This window comes from Venturia canescens, chromosome 4, assembly GCF_019457755.1.
Source record: "Venturia canescens isolate UGA chromosome 4, ASM1945775v1, whole genome shotgun sequence".
NCBI lineage: Eukaryota > Metazoa > Arthropoda > Insecta > Hymenoptera > Ichneumonidae > Venturia > Venturia canescens.
Window position 1 is genome coordinate 5175130 of NC_057424.1, and position 17075 is coordinate 5192204.

Here is a 17075-nt window from a genome sequence, read left to right on the forward strand (position 1 = left end):
AAATCACGATCCATTTACTGCCACTACGATGTCCAATTTTTAATACTTATTTTCTTACTTAAATGTTCGGTAACCTCCCCTCAATTTTTTTTAACGTCATTTTCGAACATTTTTCTATGCTGTGTAAAAAAATCAGATTTTTCTGCAGATTTTTAAATAGTGGCCATGATCTCATTAATGTGTCTAAAACTTGAAAATTCCTTTCCTCAATTTGCCCATTTTTCTACAATGAACTCGATTTAACAATTTTTAAAACGATTGTCATCGATCACTAAGGAATTGTTACCCCGAAAAAGTCTTCTTGTAAGATCAATTCCGTGCGTTATCACGGATGAAATAAAAACATTTTGAAAAGTCCAAGTGCGAATTTGTCCCAGTGCGGTGAAGCGCGAGGCCTCGAAGAACGACCGGTGTCTCCGCGTTTTGCTGCAAATACAGTTCGAAACGTTTTTTCTCGAATCATTATTTATAAACCAAAAATGCTACGACGATTAAAATCTTTATTGAAGCTACGCACAATAACGCGAATGAAATATTTGTACACAGTTTTTTCATTGCACCAGAATAATGACGAATGTAGCGAACCACTTTGGGGACAGACGCGATAATTTTTGCTTTTCCTTCTCCATTTCACTTCCTATTTCTCGTCGTGGCGTGCTCGTTTGTCATTGTAGAATAAAAAATAAGAAAAAACGGCAAAAAGGAGAGAAGCGAGGGGGGCGGGGGGAAACTAATCTGATAGTTTTTGGACGCTTCTTTACCTTCTGGCGTCCACGGGGACGTCAGGGACGGAAGAAGCGAACTTTTGTACACGCGTCGAGGTATATTGTAGTTCGCCAGGCGAGTGTCGTACGTCCGTACGAAGCGTTGTATGAGCCACCACCGGAGAGATTGAGAGCTCGCAAGAAAGTAGCAGGAGCCGCGGCTGAGGCAAGCGGAGATTATTTCTTCGATTTAACGGCTCGTTTTTTCTTCCTCTCGTCCGGACGATACGGACCCAACTTCCGTCTTACCATCAGGCCGCGCCACCACGCCTGAATCCTGATTGCACAGTCTCGACGTCGTTCCTCGCGCTTTTTGAGCCGCCTCGCTCTTTCCTTCTCGGCAATGTACGTGTCGATGAATTCTTGTCTCTCGCGATACTGCAATGATTTAATCCTATTAGGGGCGTCGTCGGGGAGCTCCGGGCCGCCGGAAATTCATTTTTTTCGAATTCTCATTCTTCAACTTCAAAGTAATTTACGGTTGTTGAGGCATTATTCGCGATGCGGAGAGTCATGCGCAACGGGGCATTCGAGCGATCAGCCGAGCTCGAATGAACGGTGGAATAACCGAAGCGGCGACAACGAGAAAGAAATAATAACGCGCGCAAGACGCGAGAAGTTTTTAAAAAATCGATCCTTTTCCCCACCAGGACAACGAGGTGAATCCGCAATTTCCAATTTATTTCGATGTTTTATGGAAAAGAGAAGAAGAGCAGCGGAGCCGCCGCGGTGCTTTCGGAGAAAGATAACTCGATCCCGGAAAACCCGGAGCTCGGAAAGGACAGAGACAAAGCGAAGAAGAAACGCGGGAGAGCAAGAGGAGCGGGGGCGGGATAAAGAGAAAGAGAAAGAAAAGCGCGATGAGATGAGGCATTTGAGAATGACTGACGGAAACTAATTGCGAGATGTCTGATGCACACACGGACGCTCCCGCGTTGTCGAGTGGACCTAAGCGAGCTCGGCTCTGTGTCCCGGAGGTCCGACGAATTAATTACGCGGGAAGGGCGCGGGGGAGAAACGACGGCATAGCTAGTTTACGGGGATGACTCGTGGGAGAGGCAAGTTCCGGCGAGAGGGCGGCTGAAATTTTCATTTTTTCTTCCTTTTCCTTTCTTTTTTCTTCTCCGGATGAATCTTGCATGAGACCGAGAGAGTGCTCGTCGGACGACGATTAGAATGCCCGAGTGCCGCTTCCGTCGCCGACCACCCAGCCGTACGAGGAGTACGCAAAGGAGAGCACTAGCAAATTGTATGTCGATGTTATATATGCACGAGCTCACGTACAGAGTGTCCAAAAATCGAACATCAACCGTGTAAATCTGCGCGGCGGGTACGGAGAGACCCGGAATTCGAGGAAAACTGTGTTTTAAGGAGGTTCCTGAAACTTGGATTCGTTTGTGGGATCTTCGTCATACGAAATTGTCAAATTCAATAGTCGTTAATCAAGCCTCTTTTTTTGGGCACGAAGGACATTTTGTGCTGAAAAAATGTCAAGTCGTGGGCTGCGAGAAAACTGAAGCTCTCAGTCGAACTGATCTGACGCTCGGAATCGAGCTCTGGAATAAACCCTTCGAGTTTGAGTCCCCGATTCCGTGACACCCTGTGGTGGACGCACACGTGCGCATATAAACTTGGTATCAAGCTGCACGAGACTATTCAAAGAGCGAATCCCACGTTTAATCGATTTCGGTGCCCAATTTGCGCGCGAAAAAAAGAACGAAATAATGATTCTCCCGCAGGCACGAGGCAGATTCTTGTTTCCCTTGGCTCGTCGATGTGGGCGCACTTTTTTCCGGACATTCTTCTCAGACAATATTAGACTGGACGCGGTGAAATATAGAGTCGCGTTATTTGCACGTTAAAGAGAAAAGTCTCGGCGCAATGCGCGCACAGCTTTTATCCGCGCGAACGCACGGCACAGCGGAGGGTGTCTCTAAGTAAAATGTTAATCTCGGAGAAAAATTTAGAATGATTGTTAACTCTCGCTTAATGCGAATGCACCCTCCAAAACAATGGGGCATAAAAAGGTGAGAGGAAGAGAGAAAAAAGGTAAATGACGAGGCAACGTTTACCTGGGACTGAAGTTTCCTCAATCTTTCTTCTTTCGCTTCAATTTCTTTGCTCAAATGTTGAATTTCACTTGTGTACGTCAAAGTTTCCTGCTCGTAACGCTCCCGCCATTCGGAGACAGCTCTCTCGTTTTCCTGTACATTCACTTTCGTAATTTTCGTCGTATTCTTTCAACACAAGAATAAATGCGGCTCAAAAGAAACATTTTAATTATTATTCATTCGTGTGCGCGGAAACGCTTGAAAAATGAATCTTCCGCATACAAACTTATTTTGCGGCTTGTAAGTTGTGCGTGCTAACTTACGAGAATATTTATCTCGAGAAATTTTACGATTTCCGTGCCAACTCGAATCTCGTTATTTTCATTCGAAGAAATATTGTTCTGTTTATCTCGGAGAGTTTGGTAATCAAAACTGCACCGGAGGGCGTGAGCCTCGCATCTGGCTTCCTCGTAAGCTTTCACGTATTTCGATTCAACGTTCGCTTTGTACCGCAGTTTTTTCACCTCGTTCTGTAAAAGAGTTCAAAATCATTTCGACCAAGTTATGGTAAGCAATATCGAGCTGGGCGCACGAGAGCATATTTCGTCCATCGAATGGTCCAAAAATGAAGTAATTATCGCAAGGACGAACCTTCAGAGAAGCGAGCTTTGTTCCCAACTCCTCCCTCTCGCGAGCATTTACTTTTTTCTCATTTTCCAAAAGTTTTCCAAGCTCATCAAGGTTTTTCATTGTGTCCTCGTAATTTTCTACCACACAAATTTCCTCTTCTCGTTCTCTCTCATTATCCTCTATTTCCCGAATTAATACATCGTATCGGCCGTTCGATTCGACGTTCTCTATTAAATCATCGAGAATGTTGCTCACGTACAAGCTGCAATAATTATCTTCATAAATTATCCGTTTAATTACGTTGTGCGAAAATGTAGGTTGGCTTAATCGATCGCTGCGAATATGCGTCTGGTGTTCGCTTGAAATATATTTTCATAAATAGATTTTCATGTTCGTTATCGCCCGGTTTTTGCGGTCTGAAATTTCGAAAACGTGTGTTTCGAACTCGAAAAAATGGCGCTTACCTGTCGTCTCGGAGCTTCATCATCGTCTCAAAATGATCGAGTCGATCGTCGAGGTCATGAAATCTGATGGTAGAGATCCGGCGATCCAAGGTCGATCGATAAATAGCGAAAAGATCGGTAAACTTTTGAAGAACCGTGACAACGGCTTCTCTCTGAGTCCGATGAAAACAGGGGGGCCGGTTCGTTGGATCCGACGCACAGGACTTGGTCGCAGGAGTCGAAAAGTCCTCGGTTTTCTGTGACTCCTTTACCGGGTTGTTTCGTGAATAAATAAGCTCGTGCCGGCTCATGGTGGTGGTGAGGTATTTTTCTGCAGTTTCAATTTGCACGGCGGAAGAAGCGCGAAAAAGGTGAAAAAGAGCAGGCAGGCCAGTAGAGAGAAAAGGTGGAAAATTGTATAGAACGAAAAGGAGGTAATAATCAAGTCAGCGAGTAAACACCTCGGAAACCGGTTTCGAGTAAACACCGTTTGCAGAAGAAAAAATGTGAGTAAAACAGGCACGAAAAGAAAGAAAAAGAAAGCCAGGGAGAGAGAGAGAAATGTAAAATAAAGTTTTCACGCTTTGCACCAGGAGGCAAACGAGTCCGCGTGCTCGTCGAGCATTACAGAACGTGGCCAACTGTGAAACAGTTTGATCCATTGGCCTACCGGTTACCTTAGAAACGAGACGTGTTGGAATATCGTTCTGCAACCTTCCAACCTTCTGACCTTTTGTTTTGCTACCTTTTGCCTCCGTGCTTTGAAGTACGGACGGGCAAGTCGCTCCCTCCGGGTAAGAAGTCTAATAGACTTCTAGGACTGACCGATCCGATGCCGATGACCTCGACGTTTTACCATTTTTTCCACGCCCTGGTCGCTCTCCTTCACTCTTTTTACGGCTTCAAATATATACATTTTTTTATCACGTTTTTGCCCACTTTTCAGCTTTTTACGATCACATACCTTCGCACCTCGAGCCGCGCGTACTCCGGACGCGTCCTATTTCTGAGAAACCGCCGAGCGCCATCGCTCGCTCGATTCTTCCCTTTTATAATGCACCGCGAATAAAATTGATTCGATTAGTTTTATTATGGAGAGGAAGCCGCGGTGCGCACAAGGTAAATATTAAAATAGAGAAACAGGCTCGCGAGTCTGGCCAACTTTGAATATCTCAAAAGTTGAAAAAATCATTTAATAAAAGAAAGAGCCGACGTCGAGGTTCCTTCATAAATCTTAAGAGTTCGTGCTCCTTAACTCCTTCGACCGCGCGAGGACTCTATCGATGAATGCACGTGCTATATATCCGTAGCTCTTTCGCCTCAGGCTCTTATTCCGAAGCTCAGAGATCAGTAACAAGAAGAAAGAAGGAAGATGGAGGAGCTAAAAGTGGCAGAAAAGTTCAACCACGAGCATCCCCAGCGAATGAGTATCAGTGGTCGCCGACTCGAACAGTTCGGAGAATGAGAATAAGAGCGCAAAAGGGAAGGAAAGAAAATGGATGAAAGCCTCGAATTCGAAAGCATCGAATTCATTGGCCGAGCAGTGTGCATGGACCAATTCACGCCCGGCCAGTCCATTATTTCGGATCCCTTTTTCAATCCCCTTCGTCGTGCGAGAAGTCGTTGACAAAATAATTTAATGCAACCCTCCTCGAGCCCAATTTTCCACACGAACCATCACTCTTATCCCTAAATTTCACATTCATTCGTCGTGATGAATAAAATGCCGGAAAAAAACGTCGCTTCCAGTCAAATCATTATTGGAGCCTGATTGAAAAACGATCAAGTTTCGCGCTGTCCGGTTGGAACTGAGAGTCACGAGAACGGAGACATTTTCAAGAGCCGAAGAAAAATATATCCGAAAACGATTGGGATAAAAAGGAATAAGAATTTGTCGAATGATTTGCACTGAGTTTTGAAACTTTGGTGTAAAACTTCATTTCGACTGCGTACACAAGAAGATTGAAAGAAAAAAAAAAAATGGGTAAAAGTTTCTCGATCTGAAATGGCCCATGTATGCCGGATACATATATCGACGTGTCAGCTGAAAGTTTCTCGTGGTTACAACGAGTTCGTCAGGATAGCTGGCACTTGGCCGGACGATAGGAATAAACGAAGGCTCATGTAAGAAAAGAAGGAAAAAGGAATGAGCGAGGAAAAAAGGGAGTTGAAGAAATGGCGAGGGATGAAGTGTAGCACTTTGATTGGAAAAGTTAGTTGCGTAGGGAGTTTAATTGAATCTGCATCGTCGTTGTCTATATACGCGTACATATATATATATATTTACTTAACAATGTATGAACTGTTGTGAGGCTAAACATTTTTCCCCTTCGCTTTCTTTGGTCCATCAAAAACCAGGTCTGTTCCCAATTTATCCAACTTTTCGTGGCGCACAGATGAATTTTATTATTTTTATCTGCCCCAAAGATCGGTCTATCGGTCGAAGATGCTTCTCGATATTAAACAAAACTTTAATGACTTTTGTCTAGGATTATTATATACGTACAAGAGCATTTTATTGGATTTCAGACAATTTTGGCTAAATGTTGACAATCTTACTTTTGCTAAAAATGGTCATAACGTTTTTTTTCAGCATTGTTATTAATAAAAATGATGAGGGGCTTGATTTTAGGAAAGGGGGAAAGTGTACAATGAGCAGAAGAAAAAAATTTGGAAAAAACTCTAATGAAATTACAATTTCTTCGCGGTAACGCGTACTATTGATAAAAAATGATGTTGCGATTAATTTTAAGAATGGGGAAGGTAAAGAAAACACGCAATTTTGTTTATATGAAGGAAATTTCAATTTCTTAAAAAGTTCAGAGACTCGAGTGTTCGGAACACTTTTAACGTGTGTGCGATCCCCCGGGTACTTTTCCTTATTTCGTATTTTCATTTTCCTGCCAATCCCCTTCCCGATTTTTTTCACATTTAAAAAAGAAATTTTGAATAAAATGTTTATTTAAAAAAAACGTCTCATGCTTTTTAGCAAAAGTGAGTATTGTAGATATTAACCGAATTTTGGCAACTTCGTTTAATTCGATCTTCGTTTTATTTTTACGATACGATTCCACTATAATCTGGAAAAGAGTGAAAGGGAGAAGGGGGAGAGAGAGAGAGAGAGAGAGCTGGAGAGAAAGCTCGCTCCATAGGGGCGAGAGGAGGGAAGAGTGCGAGGTTTTGGGAAACGGGGGAGAATGGACCGTGCCGTGTGGGGATGAATACGGAGTTTGCGTGGTAAAAGTTGGCACGTGACTGTACGGCGGCGGCGCGGTGGTGTGTTGAGCACCCTTCTTGCCCTGCGTACCCCGTTTCTTCCCCACCAGTGGCTGTTTCCCCGATGAAAACGGCGTCATCGTTGTCGGGCGAGGGCGAGGGCGAGGGCGCGCGAGGGCGGTGGTTGCGTCGAGAGGAGCGTTGAGGGAACAAGGCGAGAGCGTGGTTTTGCTCGAGCAGACAGAGAGAACGGATTACGAGAGGAGCACGAGATCGCGGGAGGCTCGCCAGTGGGGAAAAGCGATAAGAAAAAGCACAGCGAAGGAAGGAAGATGGGATGAAAGAATGGGAAATTATTGAAAAATTGAGAAAAAAAGAAAAAAGAAGAAACTGTGAGGCGCTCGGCCAGCAGCCCTCGTCAAGAATCGTCGCTCGCGAGTTTTTTTCGTTGGTGCTTTCCTCTCGGCCGGATTGTGTATCGTTCGTTTGGTCGCGCTCTCGGACGATCCTCGTGTCGCACGGCCTTAAACTCGTTTCCATTCTCATAGTGCTTTCTCCCGATTGACTTTCACGAGAACAAGTCTACAGAGGAGGCTCATCGAAGAGTGCGAGAGGGTCGTCACAAAAGGGGAGAGCTTGATAGATCGAAAGACGAAAAATCACATTGGGACAGTAGTGCAGCTCCGTGTTGGTCAGACGCGAGGGAAAACTCTCGCGAGAATGAAATGTTTATCGTCCAAATAAAAGCATCCTTTTCCATGGTAATGACACCTCTTTGAAATCACTTGAAAGTTCGTGTGCTGTGTATTTGTGGCGAATTTAAGGTAGAAAATATTATCGGGCGGTCCGCGCGACCCCTTGAAATTCTACAGCTGTGCTGAATTTAAGCCGGGGTGGAGGGAGGGGGATCGTTCGCTCTCGTCAGGGGATTAAAATCGTGCTGCTGCTGCAGCAGCACCAGCTGTACGCTCGCGACGAAAAACTCGTATATATTTATATATATCTGTGAATATATACATATGTCGGACAAATCGCTGTCACGCTGACACACTTCCCTCCCACTAATTTTCCACCCTTATTTATTTATTTATTTATTTATTCGATCATTGGTGCCGCCTCCTCCTCCCCCCCCCCGCGCCCCTCCTCGCTCCTGCATCCTCGAATAATTAACCGCGTAATCGCGAACGCTGCATACTTTCACCGTTCGTCGTGCCTCTCTGTGTTCCTCTTGTGTTTCTGTGCGGTTACCCTGTGTATTTCTGTGTGCTCGATTTGGGGACGCATGTGCACGATGCACCGAGAAATTCCTCGAGGTACGAGCGAATCAACCTACGGAAAATGCGATAACGTTGCTACTGGGATTTAAGGTTAAAAGACACGCGAGCACCGAACGATATAGGCGTCACGGACTCCTCGTCTACTCGCAAACCAACACCGAACTTTCTTCAACGTGCGTGCATCCCAAAAATATCCGGAACGAAACGGCAGGTCAGTCGAACTTATCAGCAGCTTTTAAAATACCTTTCAGTCGTTTGTTGCTTCCTCAAACTTTATCGAAAAGCTCATTGCTTTGAGAAAACTAAGGAAAGTAGGCGTGTCCTTTGACACACATTTCGGTATAAATATTACGACCAAACCGAGGACCGAGGATATATCGGAAGAATTTTTCGACAATTGATTCGTCAATTAATTTCATTTTCAATTGAACGATGTAACGCAACAAGCGTCATTATGAGGTTAAACGCGAAAATATATATATCGCTGAGATTTATCATTTTTTATAGTTTCTTTTGAAAAGCCACGGCCGAGCGAATGTGAGAAATCTTAATCGTAAAATTGAAAAATGACGAAGCTTCGTCCGAGGAAAAAGCCTCGGAGGCGTATCAATGGATAACTAAATTTCGCGCGAAACGTAATTTAACGCGAAGCCAACACACCCGCGGAGCGGCGGGGCGCGGGCGGCAGTAGCACAGCTCGAGCTCCGGTCCAACCGTCGTGTAGCCGACGAAAACACACCTGGGGAGCGTTTAAACGAGTCCTATATATGAATAAAAAAAATCATGTACGTATACATGGAAGATACAGGACATTTTGGTGTCGGTACATGCAGCAGTTAGTCGCGGTTAGAGTCGCGTAGGAAATTTTATTCCGGCCGTAACGTGGCTTATACGTCCGTACATTCGTTTTTAGTATCGTCGTAAATTATCCCAGAAAACAATTTAGAAAAATAATTAAAAGATACGGAGATCCCAGTTGAGGGGGATTTAAGGAGGTTTTTCGGGGAAACAGATGCGACAGCGTCGCTAATTATGAAAGCAATTGTAACTGGTTAAAAAACAATGAAAAGACTCTTCAACGAATATGAAATTCGAGGCGGAGTAATTCCCCTCAAGGTAGATCATGCCCGAAGGATCACATTTTATGGGTAAATAAATTGGATCGAGTTTTACTCCCTAATTAAAGATATAATTACTTTTAATTCCCGTCAGAGTTATTAATTCCAAATTTTAAATACATTTTTTCAACTTATCTCTTGGCGAATGAAATTACAAGCCATTATTCATTAATCGGGGATTCATCACTGACCAAACTCCAAATTTCATTCGCCCCTGGCGAAAATACCATAGTTCTTTTATGTCAAAAATCGCGTTAGAGAGCGCAAAGGGGGATCAAGAAAAAAGTATTAACAAAAAGTAATATATCTTTACTATTAATAAGACAATCGTCTCGAATTTTTACCCAAACCTTCATTTATATACTTCATTGTTATTGTGTACATTTTTCATAAACTTTGTAAGAAGTGTTTATTCGTTATAAAGAAAAACGATTTTTTTGACATAGTTCCTATAATTCTGTCTATTTCTCTTCGTATTTAAACACGTTTATCTCAACAATCAATAAAACGAACCCTTTAAAATTTGACGTGGGTGTCAGTCAACTAGCCATTCAAACTTTCTGTAAATTTCAAGACTTTCTTAAGAAAATCGTTTCGTGCATAAGCTACCTTGAAGGAAGCCAAGAATTCTATTTGGCCAACATTAAAAACAACAAAAAAAATAGTCGTTCAAAAAAATGTACGAATCAGATTCGAATAAATTTTTCAAAGTTTTGGAAAAATGGATGGGAGGTGCAGTTCAGATCGTATAAGAGCGGATCGGAGACAGTGAATTTTGCCACTTGGGAGTCCCTGCCGAGTGCACGTACTTATATATGTGTGCGAGGACGAAAGAGTTTATCGAAGAACGATTGAAAAGCTTGGATTTCACTGACCAAGCACATATGTAATTTGTGCGCGCAGGGATTTCGAGATGACCCTACGGAAGCAAGAGAAGAGAGTACGATTTTTTTTTATCATCATTTTATATATTTAATTCGCATCCCTCTATTTTTCCGGGCTCCAAGAGTTCCGCGCGATTGTATATCCTGCCAACGTTCTTATATAGACAAACGTTTCTGCTTCTGACAAAAAAGAGATGGAGAGAAAAAACGGTGGGACGGTGGGGGGGAGCAAAGTTCACAAGGTTTCTCTGGATTCCCCCATGGCCCAGCAAAAATATCATTCTTTTCTTACTCCCTACCAGTCTGTCGGGATGACAGCCGCCTGTTTTCTCGGACAAGCTTTACATTTTTGATTGCTTTTATTCCACTCCTCTGCTTCTAGAAAAATGTTGTTCATAAGTTTACTCGCATGTTATGCGATGTTTATTTAAGCTTCATTTTTCATTTTTAATTAATCAATTCCGACGAATGTTCGCTGATATTTTTACAGAATTTCGTGAGCTATATACAATTTGTTGGAATCGCGGAGAATGGTTTATTGTGTTTGGGCGGATAACTTATTTTTTTGAAAAACAGATAAAACTGCTGTCGAAATTTCATCACTTTTCAAAGACAACGAAAACCGTGCGCTATTTTTCGATATAGTTTTCATCGTGGGAAGTTGTCGAAAGATTCTTGCAAGAAGAAATAAACTTCAGCCACATACGGAGTCAGATCCGAACGACGTAACTTGCCGTTTACCCGAAAATCAATTTTCGTAGACCCCCCAGGCTCTCTCTTCTTCCGCGACTTTTGTTTCGACCACCACAAAGCAGCAGATCTCTCATTGCTTTATTCGTTTACGCGGATTCTCCTTGCTCTCTATTTAGCTCGACATCTCAACTAGCTGTTTTTTTCTTTCTACTTATTTAGCCATTCCGGTGGAGAGTCGGACGTGCGCATTAAGGGGAAAACGGAAGTTGTACCGAGCTCCTATCGAATCCCCCTGCTGTGGAAAAGCGCTGTCGAACGCATTCAAATGCGCCGGAAGTTTCTTCTCGATTCCACAAGATTGTAGTTTTGTTTGAAGCATTTTTTTGGATTCTCGATCAAGTTCTAAACAGAATACATATAAAACCAGAAAGAAGAAAAATTCGAACTTTACGTAAGCGCACACGTGTATATACGTTTAATGGACTCGAAACATACGAGCGTTTAAAATGTATAATCACCTGGTTTTGTGCCACGAACCCGATGGTCCATTTACACGAGCCCACACATATGTATGCACTCTCTCTCTCTCTCCTCTGTAGACTAAAATTCGTGTACTTTTTGCCATACAAGGGGCTGCTTAGTAATTCCGTGAGCGTACCAGCCGAATGAGTAGACTGCAGGTGCTTTCACCGTGAACGCCGGTGTATCATAGAATGTCTCACCAACTTATGTACTTTAGTGGTGTGTGGTTAAAACACCGCAGTGCGCGAGCAAGGGAGAGGGACAGAAACAGCGAGGGACGACTCGAAGAGAGAAAGCAAGAAAAGAGGGGGAGAGTGGCATGAATGAACTTGAGGATGTTGCAGGAGTAAATGATAACAAGAAAAAGTGCTCGGTTGAGACTTTTGATTGCATCGAATGAAAAATAAACCACATTTTTCAAGCTATTTTCGTAGGAAATCTGCCAAGGGTTTATGAAGAGAGAGAGAGAGCAATTTCGATGGATTTTTCAACAATTTTGAGGAACAAATCTACTCGAAATTGTGCGGCTGCCCCCAGGAACGAGGCAGACTGCTCTCATTAAACTCTTATCGCATACGCGCGCGCGCTTACAGAATGAAACTCGTTATTTCTCGACTGGGATATCCACAGAGTTGTGAAATTCAGGTGGAAAAATCGTAGACGTTTTCGTCTCGTATTTTTCGAGGAAAACGTTGAGAGAGAGATTATCTGAGAAACGATCGAGCGAGGTGGCTCTTCGAGGCATCGTATTATTAGCCGCACTTTCGAAGCCTGAAACTTCCTTCCATTCGAAATAATTTTGAAGGAATGAGAAAGAGCGAGAGATAGTGGAAGGATAGAGACGAAGTAGAGCGTGGAAAAGTTTGTGGAAAAGTTTACTTGGACGGGGCGGGCTAAGAGGAAAAGCAACGAACGTTGCAGGCGCACATGTATAAGCGACCCATAGAAAATCCTAATGGCAGCTCGTGGTGGATTTTATCCTTTCGATTTTAGTTCGCACGTCCCAGCTCCACCGTTTGCTCATCCTAAATGCCTTTTTTCCTTCGCATCCCTCATTCTAGATCCCCTGAAAGAAGCAGAATAAGTTTCGTCGCTGGGAAAAATGTGTGACAACATTTTTTGAATACACTAAACGTGTATCGAGCCCCGAAGGATAAGGACCATTCTGCTGACAACCTGCTATCGAGAAACGTCTTTCCTGTAGATCTCCTCGAGTTCTTTGTACTCTGTGTCGACGCGGGGTCGAATCATCGACGCGCATAATACAGTACCATTGTAAAGGGTGGCAAGGAGAAAATGTAAAGGAGTCGCACCTCGACGATGCCGTCGGACAAAAAGGAGAATTTTTCAATTTTTCGAGCCCCCTAGGCTACCCGGTATCAGACGAATTCGATTATCTCGCGCGCACTTCATATATATACGTGTACACTGTGAAATTTACGGACAAAGGAAATTCTCTCGGTGAATATCTTCGTACGAAGCTCCACCGAAGCCACGAAGAATTCATGAAAAATTAAACATGGAGCGCGATTACGTTGGATGAGTCGATTTTTAATTAAATCTCATTTCAATTGGTATTTCGATAAAGTCTCGGATCCGGTGCGATCCGATTGCGACGTTGATCAGTGAAGAAACATGCCTGCAGCGAGCGTCGGCTTTGTAATAATTTTTTTTACCCTTTCTGGATACGTTGCGTTGTTCCAAGTCCGGTGAAACTCGACGATCAGGGCGGTGGAGGAGGAGAGCTGACGCGCGGATTCTCCTCCGCGGCACACACAGACACACCTTCATATTTTCCGGACATTAGCGCGCTTCCTGTCCAGGGTGCGGACCTCGTGGATGAACGCGGAGTGCAAGATTGAAATGGGGAGGCATGCAGCAAGGAAGGGCAAAAACCTATAACTTATGCAATAGCTCCGTCCGGATCACGTGTGGAAAGAGGAGAAAGACGGAAATGCACTCGTATATATAAAAACAGTTTATATACAAGGAGTGCCTCGAGTCGCTGGAACGTTCGTTATATTGACATGAGAACTTGGAAATTTAAAATTTTCGCGCAGAACGTTCGAAATTTAACAGCCCACCAAACTTCAGATGCCATTTCTAAAACAGTTTGTACACACGTGTCGCAGTAGCAAACTTTCAGAAGTGCGAGAAACGTGTTGCTCCGTGTGTATAACGTTGTTGGTCCCTCGCAATATCTACTCATCGGCTGAGGCTAGGGCAACACGAATTCTGAAGCAGACGCCACGTTCCTTTTCCCACGTAATTTTTTCTTCCACAGAGTGCGAGCATCAGGTTTCATTCGATGCCACGTTTCACCCACGCAACTACAAACCCGCCTGTACACATGCCCGTGTGTTCGCCGGAGTGAGCGCACTTAACGGAAGTAAAATGTCTTATACCTATATTAAGAAATTCTTTCTTATTATTGCTTTGCGACGCGGAGTTGTGAATTTTTTATATCCCGATAGCACCGGTGGTTGTGCTCTTTTCGAGGCTGGATACCCGCAAGGCCCGAAAGAGCTTTGGAACATTATCGAAACCTGATGCTCGCTTTTGATGAGAAAGCTTGACGGTTTTTTCTTTGGTGAATAATAGATGGGATTTTTGAGTGCAAAATGATGCTTTCTTGGAGCGCCGAAATACTCTGTGGATGTATAAAATAGTATACGAAAAAAATGTAAATCGATGAAAAATTATAAAGATTCGTGTTGAATTTGCTGTGATTAAAGCTGTTAAAGTTACACTTTAGAGGAGAAAGTGTCGTGAGCATGAGACGGCTTTGCAAGCAGCGAGTTTATGGGTCGCCCGTGCCCATCGTTATACACACATTATGTGTTTTATGCAAGCCCGGAACTGGCGCACGAGGAATACTCTTTCTCCCTCAACTCCGGGGGCCCCCTCTCCCTCGCACTCTCTTTCGCGAAGGGATTGCTTTGATGTTTGCAAACGGCGGTTATTTGCCTTTCAACCACCCCCTAACGCCCTGCATACAGCGACCACGAGCTACAAGCTCTTCAACCATGCAGTTGCGGTCCTCGAGGTTTTCAAATCGTTTTGCACACACACACACACACACACAGACACGGCCGGGCACCGATAGGCCACGTTCTAACTGTGATTTTGGCCAACAGCCTGATCATCGTTTTCACAAATGGATTCATAATGAGACGTCAATTACACTGATAATTACCGATACACGCAGGCGTTGGTTGGATCTACCAAGTTCACTGAAACTAGCCTTGACAACCACCGACTTGTGTCACAAAACAATCAATTATTGCAAGCAAATAGATAAATCCCCTTAAAAGCCTGTCCGCTATGGGCTCCGTGCAAACCCTTCGAATAAAGGATAAGCGAATCTACTCCAGCGCCGGCGGTGAGAAAATAAAGGAACAACAATCCTGCAAGTTTTTCGTAAGACTGGCGCATTGTGTTATTTTAAAATATGGTTATTCTGAATTGTTTTTAAACATTTTCTAGCACCCATTTATATAATTCATTTTGTTTGAATATGAAAATGATATATCGTCGTGAATAACCTAAAATGGATGTTCCAGAGTCGCGGCAACGATTCTTTCAATCGCGAGCTCTACGAACTCCGTAGCTCAACGCATTGAAAATATGTTAATTATTTCTTTTTTTAATTTCATCAAAAAACGTTGCAATTTCCCCCACACTGCATTTTTCATGTTTATTTGTTTTTTCTTTAGTCAATCACGTAACTTGCGTTTCATTTTGAGGATAATTTTCGATTAATGGCTGCTGATAACGACTTATATAAGTTGTTCCCAAAAAAGCCACTTTTAATGAAATTTCTCAATGGGCCACAGCCAAATTTTCCAGGTTTTTCGCACCGCAAATAATACAAAACTGTATAATAGACCATCCCCATACTATCGATGACTAAAGTTGATGAAGCGACTAGATAAATAATAAATAAATAAAATAGAAAACATTCGTTGGTATTAATTCATCGAAAAGTATATATATTTAACCTTCGAGTTTGTTGGGTTAGTGAAAAAATGATCATATTTTAAAAATTGCTGAAAAAATTGGATGGAACGAAATAAAAATGACTTGCCAAGGAAAAGTCAGTGTCAGTATATTTTTCAGTGATGCAACACTGTTAATTTGAAAACTAATGAAAAGAAAAATCTTTCAAGTGTTTCCCGTGATTAATTGAGCTCGAAAATGTTGTCGGTGCGCGTGCGCCAGTGTATTGCTGTACAAAGCCTCGTACGTGAGCCTCATACTCCAATGGCTGTAACGAAGAAAGTAATATTTGTGAATGCATAGAACAAGGAGAGGGTCGATGGGGTGTTTTAGTACAGCAAAGGTCTTCAAACCTCTTTTTACTCTCTCTCTCTCTCTCGTTCAATCTTCCACTAATGAATAACGTTAAAGTGTTTCGTTGATGGCTCGAGGGTGTATGAGTAAAAGTGCACACAAGTATTCGCTCGCGAGTCCTGCTCTTTGCTCTTACTTACCTCAGCCTTTTTGATTCTCCTCGTTTTTCCTTTCAATCCTTTCACGCCTTGGGGCTAAATTTGCTCGTCTTCCTCGTGCGCGGCTTATATTGCGAAGGATCACGGGGCGGGAAAAAAGACCTCGAGGAAGGGGAATGTCTTTGAAGATATCCCGCTTTTTCCCATTTACCACTCGCGCGCTGCTCCCCCTTTTTATCCTTTATTCTTTTCTTTCCCTCTCGGCGCTTCGTAAATCATACATTTCTCAGATAGCATCCAGTCGCACGTCTCACATCGGGAAAAAGAAGGAAAATAACTCGAGCACCGGAGCCCTGATGTCGTTCGAAATTACATTCATTGGTACAAAGAAATCTCTCGTTTCCTGCTCCATATAAACGAGCCTTGTGACACACCACCATTGACTTAAAAGATTCTTCATTTCTGTTGGATCATCCAATGAACCGACTCAGACTCCATTACGATAACGCGAAAAAAGTTACGTTTCGAGAGCTGAATGCGCGTAGAGCACGCAGAGCTCGATGACGAAAAGAAAAAAAAATGTTTGCAACCTTCTTGACACGAATTTCATTGAAATTTTGTAATTACCGAGTTTTCCAAAAGTCTTTTTACCCCTTAATGCCTCACCGCGGCAAACGCATCTATGACTTTGACGAAATTTTCAACTCGCTCAAATCGTCTGCCACCGTTTTGTGATTTAAAGCTTCCCAAAGGTTTGGAGCTTTCGATTAATTGACGTATGCTAGAAGGGTCCGTTGCCCGAAACAAATGGAAAAGGGTCAAACGTAAAAAGAGCCTCTGGAGCAGGAATGATGCGCGCTTGAAGGAAAACGCGTCAATTAATCGAATTTCTCACAGTCTCGCAAACTCCCGCCTACAATTTCTTTCTCATTTCTATCCTGACGTGTATTGACTTTTTTAGTAAGTTAACTGGCACTTGACGTTGGCTCTATTGCATGTGCAGTCGATTCGTGAACTATTGATCGA

At 43.2% G+C, this 17075-nt stretch overlaps 2 protein-coding genes across 3 annotated transcripts in view; one reads left to right on the forward strand and one right to left on the reverse strand.

Moving 5' to 3' along the window:
- Window positions 1-511: 511 nt before the first annotated feature.
- On the reverse strand, window positions 512-4466 carry LOC122409166 (dynein regulatory complex protein 9). Its single transcript, XM_043416506.1, has 5 exons — window positions 3910-4466; window positions 3467-3707; window positions 3139-3345; window positions 2837-2968; window positions 512-1142 (listed from the first exon to the last, which is right to left on the reverse strand). The coding sequence occupies exons 1-5, from the start codon at window positions 4197-4199 to the stop codon at window positions 942-944; spliced, it is 1071 nt and encodes a 356-aa protein (XP_043272441.1). The 5' UTR covers window positions 4200-4466; the 3' UTR covers window positions 512-941.
- A 2809-nt stretch (window positions 4467-7275) lies between these two features.
- Window positions 7276-17075, forward strand: part of LOC122410162 (acetylcholine receptor subunit alpha-like) — a 97791-nt gene continuing 87991 nt past the window's right edge. For both annotated transcript variants that reach the window (XR_006260869.1, XM_043418235.1), the window contains exon 1: window positions 7276-8592. The gene's annotated coding sequence lies outside the window, so the exon portion shown is untranslated. The remainder of the gene's footprint in view (window positions 8593-17075) is intronic.

Bases quoted from the DNA above. Each gene is read 5' to 3' on its own strand.
- LOC122409166 (XM_043416506.1), bottom strand. From the start codon at position 4,199: ATGAGCCGGCACGAGCTTATTTATTCACGAAACAACCCGGTAAAGGAG. The intron at 3,708-3,909 runs GTAAGCGCCATT...TAATTATTGCAG, and splicing joins ATGAAGCTCCGAGACGACAG to CTTGTACGTGAGCAACATTC. The intron at 1,143-2,836 runs GTAAACGTTGCC...AAATCATTGCAG, and splicing joins TGAGGAAACTTCAGTCCCAG to TATCGCGAGAGACAAGAATT.